Source organism: Dermacentor albipictus, chromosome 9, assembly GCF_038994185.2.
Source record: "Dermacentor albipictus isolate Rhodes 1998 colony chromosome 9, USDA_Dalb.pri_finalv2, whole genome shotgun sequence".
NCBI lineage: Eukaryota > Metazoa > Arthropoda > Arachnida > Ixodida > Ixodidae > Dermacentor > Dermacentor albipictus.
In genome coordinates, this window is record NC_091829.1 from 54,441,731 (window position 1) to 54,458,850 (window position 17,120).

General features: G+C 48.8%; 3 protein-coding genes across 4 annotated transcripts in view; 2 read left to right on the forward strand and 1 right to left on the reverse strand.

The window, feature by feature from the left end:
• Window positions 1–15,521, reverse strand: part of LOC139049903 (E3 ubiquitin-protein ligase Topors-like) — a 33,603-nt gene extending 18,082 nt beyond the window's left edge. Inside the window, exon 1 of one of the 2 annotated variants that reach the window (XM_070525779.1) lies at window positions 15,381–15,521. The gene's annotated coding sequence lies outside the window, so the exon portion shown is untranslated. Of the gene's footprint in view, window positions 1–1,548; window positions 1,707–15,380 lie in introns of those variants that run through there. The other variant, XM_070525778.1, reaches the window with a different exon arrangement.
• LOC139049902 (RNA-binding region-containing protein 3-like) lies at window positions 2,475–5,833 on the forward strand. The gene has a single exon (XM_070525777.1). It carries the CDS (start codon window positions 2,833–2,835, stop codon window positions 4,288–4,290), a length of 1,458 nt encoding a protein of 485 aa, XP_070381878.1. The 5' UTR covers window positions 2,475–2,832; the 3' UTR covers window positions 4,291–5,833.
• LOC139049904 (uncharacterized) lies at window positions 14,983–16,961 on the forward strand. Its single transcript, XM_070525780.1, has one exon. It carries the CDS (start codon window positions 15,265–15,267, stop codon window positions 16,306–16,308), a length of 1,044 nt encoding a protein of 347 aa, XP_070381881.1. The 5' UTR covers window positions 14,983–15,264; the 3' UTR covers window positions 16,309–16,961.
• The last annotated feature ends 159 nt before the right edge of the window (window positions 16,962–17,120 follow it).

The window sequence follows — 17,120 nt, forward strand, 5'->3', positions numbered from 1 at the left end:
TTAACTATCCACAGCTGTCATGCATGTCAATCATGCATCAAAGACAGTGAAGCTGCATTTTTGACAGTTATCACACCTTTTGGAAGTCCTACCTCCAAGACTTTGCGCTCACCAGTGATTCACCACATGCGATGCAATTCCTTCAGGGTCTTCTCGAACACTTCCAACATCTCCAAGCTTAGATCATTACATGCTCCGCCGGCACTGCTGACACTGGTATGTGGCTGTTGGTGAATTTCCAAAGCTCTTCGATATTTCACACCGACCACGCCACCACAAGTTATTGGTCGCAACACGAGAACTGTCCTGGGTTAGCTGCGAAAGTTCGTTTTGCCCAACGATCACAACCAATGTTCTGTAATCGGTAATCTCCGCATCGCCGGAAATTGCGAACGATTACTATTTCTATTAATCCCAGTTTATTTTATTTTCCTTGTTTTGCAGCGAAAAGAAACATTAAACGAGTAGGTGATCGAGCATCGTCTGCGACCTAGGAAATAATTTTTTTTTCGTCTATTTTTGCGGTACAATCAAGGTCACGTAAAGGTCCTGGCGAATAGAGGCGCACAATAAGAAATTAGCCGCTGGGTTCACTTCGCCGCTGGTTGCGTTCGGAGTCGAAGCAAGCGTCAAATCCCATCTGCCGCAGCTGAGTGGCTCGCGAAATAAGCGACATCAAGGCGAGGCCCAATGAACATGGCTTCATATAAGTCAGCCCTGCCCGCTATCAAAATTAAACATGACAAAAGACAATCAAAATGTGACGCGCTGCGACTGAATGCCAGGGTGAACACAGGAGTCGACCGCTTTCCAGTCCCGACGGCTCAATAACGTCAGCGCCGTAAACCCATGGACGCCGTCGAGACAACTGCCTGAACCACGACCCGAGCAACTTCGCGCCCACTGCCACATAAAGAGACGTGGCAAGGTAATTGGAACGTTCGTCGTCTTGAGGCTGGACGCAGTTAATCGGAGGAAAGCCACGCAAAAACGTTTCACGAGCTTCCCTCTTCGCCTGCGCAAGCGGCGGAAAGGACAACTTCGATGAGTGCCCCTCCTGCGTTCATAAGCTTCAACTAGAGTGCACTTCGACACTCTAATAACGCTTTATCTCCAGCAGCAACAGAATCGGGCGGTAGGATTCCGTTAACTCCTCAGACGACATCGCGGCGGGTCACCGCATGACCTCTCCGTGAGAGGACTTCGGTTCAACCCTCCAATTTTCCGTTGCTGCGACTAGCCGCCTTCGGACATGCCCGTTTTCGTGTCGAACACCGTCTTGGCTGTGCACGGCCTTTCCAGACTCCGTTTAGTTATATTTCTACAAGAAACGAGGCATGTCACCTACACACGAGCGAACATAAAAGGTGACGCACTGGCTGCTAGGCCTTCGGGCAATTAAAAAACAGCCCGTTTCCCCTCGCAGCGCTGTCATGAGATGCGGAGTTTTCGTCGCGCCCGTTCTATATTTTTCGACGCCGCATCGCTTGAAACGTTTCGAAAAGTTTTTGTCGTGTCGACGTGACGCACCAGGATGAAGTGACTCACCTCACCAAAAGGTCTCGATTTTGAGCACAAGGTCGAATTTGTCAGTTAGACGAGGACACATCGTCAGCACACGCACAACCGTTCGCCATCACTACGACTGCTGCTATTCATCTGCGCATGAGAGCTCGCAGCGCTGTTTGCTTCCTTGGCGGCGTGAAGAGAAAACGCTTTATGTGCGTTCGAAAAATCAAAAGTCAAGGTTATACGTCAATAATATTTTACAGGCTTTTCGTTAGATCGCTCTCAAAATTCAGTTTGAAATAAAACGAATTTTGCAGACAGCGTGATTCCTTGTTGCATTTACGCAAGCCAAGTACATGTGAGAGCGCGTCTGGATATAGTGCCAAATCAGATGCCCGTTTTTAAGGCACTAATCAAATTTTTTTTATTTTATTCCTTATATAGCACGCTTTGCATGAATATATGCACTAAAATTTGTGTTTTTGTCTCAAATATTTCATGAATTTAGAGAATCATGGCGGTGCCCATCGCACGCTTGTCCTCTTTCCGAATTTAATGCTAGGGTATACTAATTAAAGCGCTTTTCCTTAATAGTGACTTCAACAATAGTTTGGCGTAGCACGGACGCTTATATATGTAAGCGTACACACGCAAAAATAACCGGTTCGCTCACATCTACGTTGCTACGTTTTTTGTTCGCGCTTTCTCGTCGTACTTCTGTCTCTCGTCCCTTTTCGTGCGCTGAAAACGTAAAAGTTATAGAATACCAACATGCCCAAACTTACGCTCTTTGAAGTTATGTAATTACTTGCCATTCAATGTTTTGTATCACGGTACTAAGCAGGCAAGAGCACAGACTGAAACCTCTGTTTTGCCGCCGTTGCTGCTCTGTGGGTGCAATGGAGGGTGTTGAAACCGAAACCGATGGAGGCGTAGGACAACTGGGACTACTTGGCGTTGTGATACACGTATGCAGAAGTACCTCCAGGCAGGTCCGTTGTAGTAGTTGTAGAAGTTTATATAGGTGTTCTGTGGTTGTAGCGTTTCATAAGCTACTCTGCAGATCCTACGAGTCTGTGGTCTGGTATCTACTACAAGGTTTTCATTGCTTTTCCATGCTTACTGCGCTTTCCGGTTATTCATTGCTACGGAGCGTTCTCTTAAACGGAGGGCTAGTGTGTGCAGTAAAAAGTTCTTAATATGATAATGGCCGAGCTTGGCAAATTACGATTTCGCTAGCGGGCCCGTGTCCGACCGACTGCGGGGTGGGCGCGCGTAACAACAGTACAGCACGTGGTTGGGATCACGATCGAGCCGTGCAAGATGCGCAACAAGTGCGAGACGCTGCTTGTTCGGCACTTGCCGACCTCGATGAGCGAAGCGGAAAAGATCGACCTGCTCAAGCACTTCGGCGCTGACAGCGTGCGATGCATGCGATCGACGGGCAAGCTGAAGAACTGCGCGTTCGCGACGTTCCCGACGCAGGACGCCGCCGACTGCGCTCTCGATCGTCTGCACCAGGCCGTGCTCATGGGCAGCCGTCTGGTCGTCGAGTACGCGCTCGGCAAGCAGGTAGACCGCTACTTCCCGAGTAAGAGCGAGCAGTTCCCGGAGTCTGCGAGCGCAGCAGAAATCGCCGACAAGCAGGCGGCTGCGACGTCGTCGAAGGACGAGTACAAGTCCAAAATGGAGGCGTTCGCGATCAAGCTGCACGCGATGTCCTCGGACCTGGGGCTCGACTACGTCCTCAGCCCGATGCTCACTTACGCCTACCCTCCTGCGTCCCCTGCGATCGTGGCGAACATAGCTGCCGTGCTGCTCTCAGTGCCCAAGTTCTACACTCAGGTTCTGCATTTGATGAACAAGATGAACCTCCCGGCCCCGTTCGGACCTCCGATGCCGCAGCCGCCCATGATGCAACACTCTCTCACCGTCAACCCCGGTCTCGCGACGAACGAAACCCAACCCACGGCTACCGCTGCGGCCGCCGAAGCGTCGGGCGGTGACCACGAGTCGAGCCTGGAGGAGTCCGAGATGGAGAGTGACGAAGACGACGCCTTTCAGCGAGCCCAGCTGCAGCAGGCCGTGATACCAAAGAAGCGCAAAGCCAAGACCCAGCTGAAGAGGCCCAAACTCCAAAAGCTTCTACCGCCTCAGCCGGTTCAGGAGCATGGGCCCAAGGCATCGGATGTGTTCGAGCCACTCGTCGAAGACAGGGGAGTGCCGAAAGCTATAGCCATCAACATCCGACATGAAATCGATGGCGAAGCACAAGCGAAGCAAGCAACAGCACCAGAGGTTGTGGAGGGAGGCGGCTTTGGCATCCTGCCTGCCTTGCCCAAGCCAGTGGAAACCAGTGAGACGAATGCCAGTGATGACAACTATGACTGGAGCGGAACGCAGTTCCTGCGGAGGGAGGAGGTCAGGTCGGGACGTATCTCCAGCGACGAGATGAGCAGGGCGTCCGTGTTCAAGAACTACGAGCCAGGAGATGTGGCCTCCAGGCTCTACATAAAGAATGTGGCCAAGGCTGCGACTGTTGAGGACTTGTTTCGCATCTATGGAGGCTACATCGATGCCAGCTCTGAGGAACAGTGTAATGCTTTTGACATAAGGCTCATGAAAGAGGGCCGCATGAAAGGGCAAGCGTTTTTAACACTTGCCAGTGAAGCTCAGGCAGACAGAGCTCGAAGGGACACCAATGGTTATCTTCTGAAGGGGAAGCCGCTTGTTGTGCAGTTTGCAAGGTCAGCAAAAGCCAAGAAGCCGCCCACGGACTGACAATGCTTGCCTTAATGTGTTACTTTATTAAAGTTGTTCATGTGGGCACCTGTAAATAAGCATAAGCAATGCGGTAATGTATAAAACTGAAAGTATAAAAGTTTTGCTACGCACAACTTTTATACTTTCCTTTTTAATGTGAATAATTCTTCATGTCTGATCTGCATGTAAGCAAAGTACACCAGTAATACTTCATCAAGGTGTATCCACCTCTCTTTGTGAAATGCAACTATTCTTGTATATAAAATTGCTGTATGATGCAGCTGTTGATGATGATGCAGCCGCTGCAATTTGAGAAACGGACACATGCATGAATAGATCGGGCCAAAAAAAAAATGAAAAAGAAAGATTTAGGAATGTCAATTCTCCACATAGTGCTTTTCACACTGTCACCTCTGCTGAACGTCTCGTGCTGCTGTTTCCATTAGTTGATTCTGCCACAACTGTGTGCTGTCTGTACCCAGGCTTACATAGACATGGGTTTAATTCTGTGGGGCTACAACTGCAGAAGCAGACTCTTCTGTCTTAAGCCTCTTTAGCAAAGTTATATTGCTGTTAACAAGTAGCGTGGTGGTGGGTACCAGTGCAACATCAAAATTCATAAATCTCTGAAGATCGGTATTTTTCGACAGCTAAAACGATTCAGAATATGAAAAGACATTGAAAAACTGAAACATGAAAAACTGGAGTCGCAGTCTTTGCCAGCTGAACAGAGCTCTAAAGTGTGAGCAGGCACTGGTAGTTTTCTCTGAACTTTGTCTTTAGCAAGCATCTATATTGCATGCTTCAAAGTGTTGTTTACACTGGCTTTACTCAACAACAAAGTATAACAAAAACATAGACGTTTCGCCACCTATGCGGGTGGCGAAAGCCAGTGTAAACAGTAAAGCCAGTGTAAACAACACTTTGAAGCATGAGTTCCCCTGGCTTTTGGAACATTTTCTCATCTATATTGCAGTTGGTAGTTGTTCATCTGGAAGTGCACAGGAAGGAGAGTTATTTTGCCTAATTATACCTAATGCAATACAGTGCATTCAGTTGCTCAAGTAGTATTTATTTCCTTTTTAAGATAATAGCTAGAGCGGAGAAAAGTTCCTGTGGGATGCACAGTTAGTTTAGCCACCTGTTGACATCTGAATGGCAACCAGCAAAGGGGACTGCATAATGGAAGTAATGTACAAGAATGGAACAGATGGGAGATGATACTGGGTGTCCGAAAAGTAACTGTCTAATGAGAATATAAACATAAATATGTGATGATAATTGGGAATGGCATTGCAGTTTCGCATGTGATTTGATAGTGCAAGACCTGTTCGTTTGATAAGTGTGGGGTGCACTGAAAGGATTGGCGAACAAGAACAATCATCACACACTGCAGGTGGCTATTGCCTAGCATGCTGTACAAACAACTTCAGCAGCCTTCCACCAAGTGCTTAACAATATGCAGTGTTGTATGAACACATATCTTCAAGCCAATTGCAGTCATTTTCAGCATCTTCTGTACTGATCACTACCACAAATAAAGATTTGAAATTTTCAGATTTTTCAAGCTTTTTGGACACGTCTGAAAAAGGCTACTGACAAATATAGTTGTCTATGTTCACCTTAATGTCGTATATATTGCGATGTTTGTGGTACGGCCCTACATGTCGTGACAGTCACTGTTTGCAGAGTAGCCCCGAGAGTTTTGGAAGTTGCCTCGTTGCCTCCCGGCACCTGCGCATGCATGTGAGGGGCCGATGAATGGATGGATGCTATGAGCGTCTCCTTTAGAATGGGGTGGTGGGTTGCACCACCAAGCTCTTATTATATTGCCTAATGACCTGCCTATGTTAAAGAGGGAAAAAAAAACATGGCCAATGATGATGAATGAATGAAGAATTGTAGCTAATCCTTTTGTTATGGGTGGGTTGCTTTAAAGTGCCCTAGCCAAAGAAAATGTGTACCTGTTAAAGAAAAAAGACAAAAAGGGGGGGGGGTGAAAGAAGAAAAAGTAAAAAAGAGAGGGGGTAGAGAGCGCTGACCCCAGCTCTTGTACATGCAGCCTGACCAGGTGCACAGACATTGACATTGAGACCCTGGGTTTCAACTGTTCCTCTAAGAGTTAGTCATTTTGTGCTGTTGCCAAGTCATACGTCACCACTGTGCCAGTCTGTCCTTTGTTACACATGCTGTGTAGGACACCACCACACCCCATTCCTGCACTCCATTCTCGCTCCCAAATCCCAGTGCTAGTAGAAGTGTGGTGTCCTCTATGTGTCCTGGGCACAAACTGGCACACCGGAGGACCAGGTTTTCCTCCTCCAGGCCACATGTCCAACAAATGGTGTCAATGGACGGGTCGAAGTGGTGCCGGTACACAAGCGCACGCAGTGCCCTCGCTGATGCCTCAAAGAGGACCACAATGTCACTGCTGTTATCGTACAGCTCCATTTTAATGTTGGTTTTGTGCGTGCTGTACGTCCGCAAGGTAGATTTCACCACCATTGCATTCCACCACCTTGTCTCCTCTTCAAACACCTGTGTACACTTTACAGCCACTGTCCACTTGGACTCCCGGTCCTCACTTACTGGTTTCACAAGAAATCCATATTTGCGGCGTAGAAATTGAACCCACTTGCGTCACTGGGTTTGTTGGCCTGTTATGCAGGTGTATCTAAACACACACCCAGGCCATCACGTGTTGTCCATGAGGTGCAGACGTCCTTCATAGGAGAGCTTGCTCATTGATTCATGTGCCTGTACTAAGACCGACCGACCAAGATCACCCTCACTGGCTTCTAACGCAACGCGCTCATGATGGCCAAGGGCCAGACGGCCCACCTCTCGCTGCCCTCGTCCCAATCGCTCCCTGGTTCTTGCTGTGAGGCAGACAGCTGAACCTGCAAAAGTCAGGCCGGGGACATGCACAGTTCTTCACTTGTCTCGGATAATCAGGAAGCGGTTACAGCCCCACAGGCTTTTTCAACGTAGAACCTTTGCTGTCTTTGTGATGTTTTACATAGGTTCCCCTTGTAAGTTGCTAGCAAGTCACTTACCGTGCTGAACACCACACTGAGATACCGGTATTCCGTGGCTCACTGTGTTAAGCTCCAGGCAGGTATATGTCGGCATTGGGCTGTGGGCATGATAGCACCAACACGGCAGCTTCTCTGGCATTAAAGCTAAGGTCGAGGTGATGTAGGTAGGTCGCAGAGAGCTGTTGAAGGTCATTTGGGCTCTCTCCTAGGAGGACTATGTCGTCAGTGTAAACTAAACTGCGCAGCTTCAAAGTCTCGGGAGTTCTGTCATACATGTGCTTGAACGAAAAGCCACCTCCAGCTGCTAAAAGTGCTCGCTGCAGTCTGGAAACGTACAACATATATAGCATCGGTGACATTGGACAGCCTGCATCACGACCACTGGTTGGGACTGCAAAGCATGCAATGACCGTGTTGTTTTTGTACAGGCGGCATAACAGACCAATTCATAATTCAGGCATGTGGATGTCTGCCATCCGGTGGAGTAGGTGATCATGGGGGACACTCTCGTATGCCTTTGATACGTCCAGAAAGCACCCATAGAGGCTTCTCGACTCCTTGCGGGTTACTACCACTGTTTGAGTCAGCACAAAAATATTGTCCTCTAGGCGCCTGCGAGCTTGAAACCCATTTTGTAGTTCTGAGAGCATGTTCTCTGCCCATGCACTCATCCACGTCTTGAGGATTTGTGAAATGATACGGTAGAGGATGCTTGGCCCCGTGATCAGCGGCACGCCATCTCCCGGCAGCTCCCACACGCAACGCTCGTTCTGTACTGTAAACGCAAAAAAGAAAAAACGGAAAGGTGCAGCCTGCCGCATGCATCAAAAACTGTTCTCTGGGATCAGCATTGACAGCATAGAAAATGCGTGAGGAACGCGCTTCGAACGCCGTCGCCCGTGAAAACCGATGCGCCCAGTTCTCGAGAGCTAACGCCGTTCGGCCCAGCCAAGCGGCTGAGAATGCAACTATGGCTGTCAAGTTTGCTCCCACAGCAGCCCACCTGACGCGGCAGGCCACAAAAGTTTGCACCACATAGTCCTTCCTCCATGCTGCACAACGACCTACAGGCATAGGGTTTCATACAACAATTGCTGTATGAAACTCTGCTGCTTGCACTCACTCTCTTTCAATCATTGGCTGTTGATGTCGCTTTTATAACCTGTTCGTCTGCTACTTTACGGTTGACCAGTGTGGCGTTGTAATTATGTATGGCGGCTGTTGTGTAGTGACAAATTGCTTGCACAGTTGAAGATTTTTGCGAATGTAGTGACAGTGATGTCGCAAATTAAGGCTTTGGTCAGTCACTTGACTCCAAAAGTTGACTCCCTGAACCTGAATAATGCCGGTGTGTGTAGTCCGCTGCTCTCTAACATAACGTTAAATAGCCATTCCTGTTGCCTTTTTCACGCAGTAGCAAACTGCACAGAACTTGTACACTAAGTCTCATTGTTTATAGAGTTCGTAATGTTCACAACAGTTTCATTGTGTACATTGTAAAGCTCGCTTTTGCGCTCTTTAGAAACTGGAAACCACCGCAACGTTCAACGACAAAGCGATTACTCATTTTATCTCTTAAAAGTCCGTGAATGTGTCGCAAGTCCAAAAAAAGAATTACGCATATAGCTTTACTGCGTACGTATCGTTCGCACCGCCGTTATGCTGCTGCCGTAATGCTCCCACAGAAACATCTTTGATGTTATTTACTAGGTACAGCGCCGTAAGGCGCGAGGAAGCTATGATCCGCCACGGCTGACTTAGCACGAGCGCCGCAGGTGCGAGACAGTCTGTCCGACACAGCGGTCACCAAAATGGGGCATCAGTGCTTACTGCTTCACCTATTTTACAGCGCCAGCAGCCAACGTCAGAGCGTAAACAAACTCGACACCACTCCGCAATGCCGGCATGGCTAGGGATAAACGTTTACAACACGCGCTAAAAAGCCCCCAAATTTTCTCTCTCGCACACCCTCTTACTCGTGCCACTCGTGCCTGCGCACAAACGGCTGGCGATCTTTCAAATGAACGTCTCATCTCGACCAATGGCTTGACGAGAGACCGCGAGTCCTGCTTCCGGGATCGCAACAGACGCCGCTTAAATCACGGAAGCAAAGAAACGTGATTTAAGGTTGGAGCAGCCGACCCTGCTGGAGAGGAGAAAAGAGGAGAGGGGCCGGAAATAAAACCCCTTAAACTTCGTAAAGTAGCGCCACGCTTTGAAGAATGCCGCCTCCTCCTCGCGTGCTCTGGCCGAGGCCAACGCCGCTATTGGCCTAATAGCATTACGTGGGCCCTAGCGCCGTGCTTCAGTGCAATTTTCGCTCGAGAAGAGTCTACGGAGTAGTGATGCCAACTCAGGTCAACATTTTATCCCTAAAACGAACCCCCAGAAATCCCTAGATTAAAGAAAAATCCCTAGCTTTTCTTTGTTTACTTGTTAATGTGGCAATTTCAGCTTTAACAAAGTCTCAGCGCAGTTCACTCTTTGTTCCATTTGTTATACATTTTATCAGAGATAAATAAATGTGTATTAGCCACATCTGTAGCTTTTTTCTTAATTTTTTGTAGAGTTATCATGCATAGAGGGTCGACAGATGGCACCACCAGATAGAGGGGGAGTCCAACGTTACTAGACTAGCTTCAGTTGTAAAACTCTCCGCCCGCGCGCTTACAGCCGGTGTCGCCACTTCTGTGACAGCCGCCAGATGGCAGCGCCGTTCCATCGGGCTCCACTGCAGACGCCTCGCCGCAGCCTTCAGCCCGTGCGGACGGGCAGTTTGCGCGTGTTTCACGCTCGCTAGCGTTCTCCCTTGTCCGAATTAGTGATACCATGAGAAAGCGGTATCCACCTACAGCAATAAGATTTATCGGGCAAGTTGGTTCATACTGTAATAAGGGTAAACTGCACGAAAGAAAGAAACGCATAGAGCGAAGCGCGGAAGCTGTGTTTTTTCCTGCCGTGTTAACGTTTCGCGCAGTTTAGGCTCAGAAGCCTGAACATTTGGCCAAAGGGTGTGATTAGGATGATCTTCATCCCCACCGAGGCTTCTCGCCACGCCAAAGAAGCGCAACAAAAAGAAAGATGAGGTCAGTCTTTGAACACATAAGCCACACACACACACACACACACAAATATCATCTGCTCTTCTACTCCGTGAAGATGGTTAACCAGCGAAGCTGAAACGTGCGGCCAGTGTTTATCACTGGGTTAATCTAGAGGATTCATTAAAGTATTTCTGAATTATGCGGTAACACACACAATCGGCTGCGACGGAGAGAACGACGTCACTGACGATATGCCCGTAGTCCGCCGTTGTCGCTTGCGTTCGACGTCTCGAGTTTGCTCGGAGGCGTGATTGGCTGCCTTCGCCCGATTTGCGATTATTCAAAATTAAGTTTCTTCAGAAATTAAATCTATCCGTTACGTAAGACAATGAGTGGCTCATACTGCCTTAAGCAATGGCCCCTCCCACCGTAAACGCGGCCTCCCCATTACGATGACAGAAGTGAAATTCTACGCTGGAATGATGAACGGCAACGCAGCCAGCTGTGGAAGACGACGATGAACGTAGGAGCAGTGGCACGAGCGCGTGTGCCGGTCGGCACAAGGAATAGCCGAATTCATGGCGGTGGTGCTAGCATTACGCAAATTAGGACCATCAATTACGTCAGCCGTGATAGTTACTGATTCTTTATCATTGTGCTCATCCCTTACTGCTTCTAGTGATTCTCGCGTGATGAGGACATTTCAATCATTGGTACCTGGTTACTTGAGAAGCGTGCGTTTGATTTGGGTGCCCGGCCATAAAGGACTAATCATTAATGAAATTGCAGACTCTCTAGCCAAGGCATCGATAAGTGGCCCGATTCTTCCTTGCTGCCCTTTGACTGCTTATGTAACTGCAGCTAGATTTCGCAGGAGTATCATTATACAGTCAGTATCAGGCTCCGAAATTACTAACTCTGTGGAGTACGGACATCTCCTGCACCCTTGGAACAGAGATTTTTGCCGAACACGGAAAATTGAAGTGTCCATCACGAAGCTGCGCTGCCGTATACCTGCATTGAACTTCTACCTCCACTGGTCTGGTCTGGTCCCCTCACCACTATGCTCATTCTGTGGCGAAGCGGAGACAATCGACCATTTCTTGTTGTCTTGCAGACGTTTTTCTATTATAAGAAAACGACTACTCGAAATCCCGCTTCGCTCTATTGGTCTGAGTTTATCAGTGCCTGTGATCCTATCTTTTGGAGCCTCCATTGTTGGGTTCAGCAACAGAAATGTTTGCTTGGCGATCCAAAATTACCTCATTGAAACTAATCGATTTCCATGTTAGATTGATCGTTCTCCCTCCCAACCATAGCTTTCTTTTATTTCTTATCTTTTATTAATTATTATTATTATTATTATTGTTATCTTATACCCGGTTTTCATCTGATTATTTCTTTTTTTCTCCAAACACAAAACGTTTACTTTTAAACTCACAAGCCTAAATTGTTAACTCCCTTGTTATCATTATTATTTTAGGCACCTAATTAAACCGCCCGATTCTTGGCCAATCCCCCACTGTGGGTATGTGCCACGGCCACTCAGGACAACAACAACAACAACAACAACAGAATCGCTCTGTTCCACGCCGAGCGAAGCGTCGCATTGCTGGCGGCACAGAAAAAGCAGCGCGCCGAACTGTCGACATCGTTCCGATAGCCGCCTATGCAGCCAGGTGCGCAGCACGTCGGCATCGTCTGCTTATATTCTCAACAAACTCGGCGAAAGCTACAGTTTCGCGGATTACATGCTTGCTGAAATTCGCCTTCAACAACGAACCACACAATACGCTGCACCGCGCGCTTCGTCCGGCCCGCCCGCGTAGCCGGCTAGTGAGGAAGTGAAGCCGGGTGCGACTGCAGCGCCACGAAGGCGCGGGCGGGTGGCGGTTCCGCGCAACGGCGCCGAGTTTTAAAACTGAAGCTAGTCTAGTAACGTTGGGGGAGTCAGCCACCTCCTTGGAGTCAGCAACGACACTCGGATGACTCCCTCTGTATCTGAAGTGAACTTCGAGCAGACGACTCCCGTTTCACAGCACCGCCTTTCGAGCTGCTCCTTCAGCAGGCTCATCTTCACGCGCAAAGAACCCATGCAGCCCTTTAACAAAAGAATGGTCCCAAGTTGAAAGAGTTGGACATTGTCTGCTAAGCCCCGTCATCACATCAAGGTATTTTATTCAGACAACATTAACAGTCTTTTTATGATGCGCACAGAAAAACGAACATGTTGGACTTCGTTAAAGTCCCCTTCTCGCCTCAAATAGAACACTCAGAAGCGGTGAAATGGCGTACCTCACCGCACAGTTCTTTATTTATCAAAGTCTCTATCAAAGATTGGCAAACAGTAGTTGGAGCGACTAAGAAATGACATCACGAGAAACTGACATCCCCCAAAATGTAATGTTGCTAGTTGTAGAGCCTCAACGAATCCGGCAACATTGATGCCTTCAGGTAGCGTATGTGGGTTTATTGACCAGTTGCCTTCACCCAAAAAGATCACGTTCTCGTGACGCCTGCGGCAACAAGGACGTTCCACGTCCGCTGCCAAGGTCTGTGAGTGATGGCGCTGGCTAACACTCCCAGGGTTCTACTAGTACACATACATACCCAAGAAAGTGGATGGGGAAACAGCGCCGCGGTAGCTCAATTGGTAGAGCATCGCACGCGAAATGCGAAGGTTGTGGGTTCGGTTCCCACCTGCGGCAAGTTGTTTTTTCACCCACTTTAACTTCCATTAATTTATCGTTTCTTTATTACACTTATTAAGCACAAGTAATTTCCGCTATGTTGTCCTTGGTGTCAGTGTTTGTTGGCTTCTCATGATATAGCATTTTTCATAGTACAGTGAAACCTCGTTATAACGAACAGTTAAAAAGTCGGAAATTAGTTCGCTATATCCATAATTCGTAATATAAAATTTCGTAAAAAATACATGCAAGAGGAGCAAAATTGAATCAGAGAAGGCACAGCAACTCGAGCGATGCTTACTTGGGTCACGTTCATTTATTTACGCACAAAGAACTGTGTTATCGCGGCCTGCTTCTTGGTGTTGATCGCATTCCGTATCACGCCCTGTTCCACAGTTTGCAAACACTCAACAAGGGCAAACCCACTGCCCTCAATAGCACTGCAGTGGCGGCGCAGTAAATCCAACGCAGCAAGTGCTTCTTGTGAAGTCGGAATGTTCTACGCACACCCGCGCACCGCACTCGACACAACCACCGAAAGAGCCTCCATACAACGCTACGACGGCCACGCCACTGCTAACACTAAAACAATCCCTTTCTCTATGCTAAAACGCAAAAGCAACATTCGATCACGCCGCTGCCGCCGCTGCTGAAGCGGCGCTGTCAGCGGTTGTGATGCGGACGATTTCTTTGGCTGTCAACTCTCGATGACGACGTGGCATCTGTGGCGCTGTCAGCGCCTGCAAGGTAGTCCTGAACGTTTGCTGCGCCGCACAACACACTTGTAGTGGAACGAAGCCTGCCGCCTGCTATTAAAGTGAGGTAGGGCTTGGCGTCGCGAAGTTCGTTATATCCGTTTTATGCCAAACCGCGTTCGCTATAGGAAGTTAAAAATACATGTGTTTGACAAAAATATTTCGGAAGAGTTCGATATATTCAATAATTCGTTATATGCGTGTTCGTTATATCGAGGTTTGACTGTATTTTCTGTTTAGAAGGCAATATAATCAGATACGTCTGCCTTGAGGCCACTTAAAGTAACAATTATACGGACTCTTAAAATCCCTAGATTTCACAAAAAGACGCTAGATCCCTAAAGCAAAGAAAAAATCTCTAGATCTAGGGATAAATCCCTAGGGTTGGCATCACTGCTACGGAGTGGCGAGGAGCGCATGTTGGCGCCTTTGCTACGCTCGAGCAGTGTAGGCGGCGCCATGGTCGAGGAGGGAGCGTGAAAGAGAGGATAAACGAAGACGAGTGAAGGCGGAGGAGGGGAGTGTGGCTATTTTACGAAGTTTAAGGGGCTTTAGCAGGAACCAGATTCTCGGCTCACGCGGCAGGCATCTTCTAAAGGAGGCATTGGTCGTGGTCTTCTGCCCCATTGCTCGCCCAATGCCTCCTTTACTGGATACCTGCCGTGTTGTCGGGTGATCTCGGGTCCTCGAGTTTGTGCCCTCTCCCTTTTCTCGTCTCCGCGAAAAGGCAATGAGCGCCTTTCATGGCGAACGCCTGCAACTTAGATCACGTGCTGTGGCCTCTGAGGTTACCATGGCATCTGTCACAGTCTCGGAGGCCTGCTAAAACGCCGGTAGTTGAAAACATAGAGTTAGTCATAGACATAGAGTTTCATATTAGTATACTATGGTCATAGAGTTTCCCACAATAATTACGAGTTAGTATAGTAACTCTATGGTTGAAAACGCAACGAGCGCCGCCTCACAAAATTTATGCTGAATTTAGGGAACTGCCGTTACAATAGGAAAGCGAGCAACGCGGCGGGCATATTAGTATAGTATATTCTAGGCACTATAATATTCATAGAGTTTCTTAGAATAACTATTGTATGAAACTCTATGTTAATATTGGCTCGCCATCGCAGCAGCTTCTGGCTTCTTTCATCGCCAACTTCGGTCAATCCAATCCGCTCACAGTCTTTGCGTTGTTTCGCGCGTCTATCGGCCCAAGTTGCGTGTTGCAGTTCCGGACGTGCGACCAGATCAACTGCCTGAGCTTTGAGATTCCAACATGACCTGATAGAAGGTACAAAAAGGAGCTTCTCTCCTTCCAGCGCAACCTTAACGCCCGTTCTACCGCTGTCGGACGTCTTAACCACGGTAGTTCATCACCACGTCTGCGGCTGTTGCATGCCGGCGCGCTTTCAAAGCACTTTCGTCAGGTGAGCGATCGCGCCGCTGCAGCGAAGAAAAAAAAGGATTAACCATGGGCAAGTGCTGCATCCCGGGCTGTCGCAACTCGCGCGAGCGGATACCGGGCCTCACGTTTCACCAAATCCCGTCGAATGAACCGTGGCGCACAATGTGGATGGAAGTACTCACCGATAACGGTGTCAAGGCGTTCACCGAATGGACTCTCGTATGCGGCGAGCACTTCACGCACGAAGACTACAAGATGACAGCGCGCAAGAACTTCCTGCTGCCCTCGGCCGTGCCGTCCGTGTTCACGATCAGGCCTTGCAGGAACGCGCCGAAGAAACGGGGTCGCAAGCCCAAGGCTTTGCTGCTGCACCAGCAGCAGCAGCAGCAGTTCGCGACTCGACCGGGTGCACCGCAGAGAGTGACAGTTCTGCGATCCGTAGTCGCCGAGGACGCCGACGCTGCGGATGACGACGAAGACTACGACCCGAGGAGCGGCGGCAGCGGTGGCGTGCGCCGCACGGGCCGCCCGCGCAAGCAGAAGGTGTTTACGGACATGGTGGTCTACATGCCCAAAACGGCGTCCGACCCGCCACAGGCCGAAAACGACGAGGAAGACGCCGGCGGTGACATGCAGACGATCACCCTGACGTTTCCGCGCGAAGCCGAAGATGGAGACGGTGCTTCGGAGGAGTACGGCGCGACGTCGTCTGCTGCGAAGTCGTCGGATGTCGCGCATCTCGAAGAGTTCTCGCAGCCCGCTGCCGCGGCGCCGGACGAGGCGGTGCAACTTGGTGAGAGCGGCGAGAAGCAGCCGCCAAAGAACCTGAACGTCATCGTCTTCACCAATCAACGGCGCCCGGCGTCGACTTCCGCCAGGACTCGAGCCGACGACCTCGGCACTGGAAGCGCGGAGGTCAACGAATCCTCGTCGAATTACCCGGGCCGGCCCAAGCGACGCTGCTGCCAGATACAGACACAGCGGCTGCTGTTTTACAAGAGCGTAATCACGAAGCTCAGGAAACGTGTCCTGGCCCTCGAGGACAGTTTGGCCGAGAAGGAAAAGGAACTGGCGGCTATTGCAGCTCAAAAAGACCTTGAAATGGTTTAGTATATAGTGATCAATTTTAAGAATGAAAAGGCAATGACAACATGGCCGTCATCGTATTGCCGATACTGTGCACGTTATTTTTGGTGTTTTCCAAGTGTGTGTGGGGGGGCTCTTTAATAAGAGGCATGCCACTTTACGCATAGGATGGCCTGTTTTATGTTCAAAATAAAAAGTATAGGTATTTGCACATAAATTGTGAACTTTTGCTACTTCGAGGTACCTGAGGTTTTTTTTTTTATTAGCTCAGAAACTCACTCCTTTAAGGGCTTCTTGCAACAAAACATCCTGCCGAGTTTCTGGACTGTTCCAGATCTACCGTGCAAGTATGTTTACTGCAACATTGACATGCTGTTTTGGGCCTCGAATGACCTGTAGCAGTTTTCTGTTTATCAGTGAAGCACATCTAGTAAAGTATAAACCACATGCATGTAAACTTGCACACAATGGCAACAAGCGATGCTATGAAGATGGCTGTCATCCCTGCTAGTCACCTACATGTCAAACCCCATTTGGGCGATCACTGAGCGACATCGCCCTGGTGTTGCTGCTATGAGGACAGCAAGTATGCACTGAAACTGCCATGAGGCAGGCTGTAATGAAGTTAATTTGTTTTGCTGTACAGCGCAGCATAAAGTATTTCTAAAAGCCTTGAAGTAGTTTTATTGTTATTCTTACAAGTATAAAAATTTGGTCGTTTGCTCATTTCGCAACACAACGGGTAGTTTCACTGTTGTACATCCTGTTGTGGTTTCACAGTATCGGCTATTCGCTCATGGCACTTCCGGGTGTGGCGAACGGTGATGTGTTTGCGC

What these genes read in the sequence shown, in the direction of transcription:
- LOC139049902 (XM_070525777.1), top strand. Translation starts at nt 2,833, where the DNA reads ATGCGCAACAAGTGCGAGACGCTGCTTGTTCGGCACTTGCCGACCTCG.
- LOC139049904 (XM_070525780.1), top strand. Translation starts at nt 15,265, where the DNA reads ATGGGCAAGTGCTGCATCCCGGGCTGTCGCAACTCGCGCGAGCGGATA.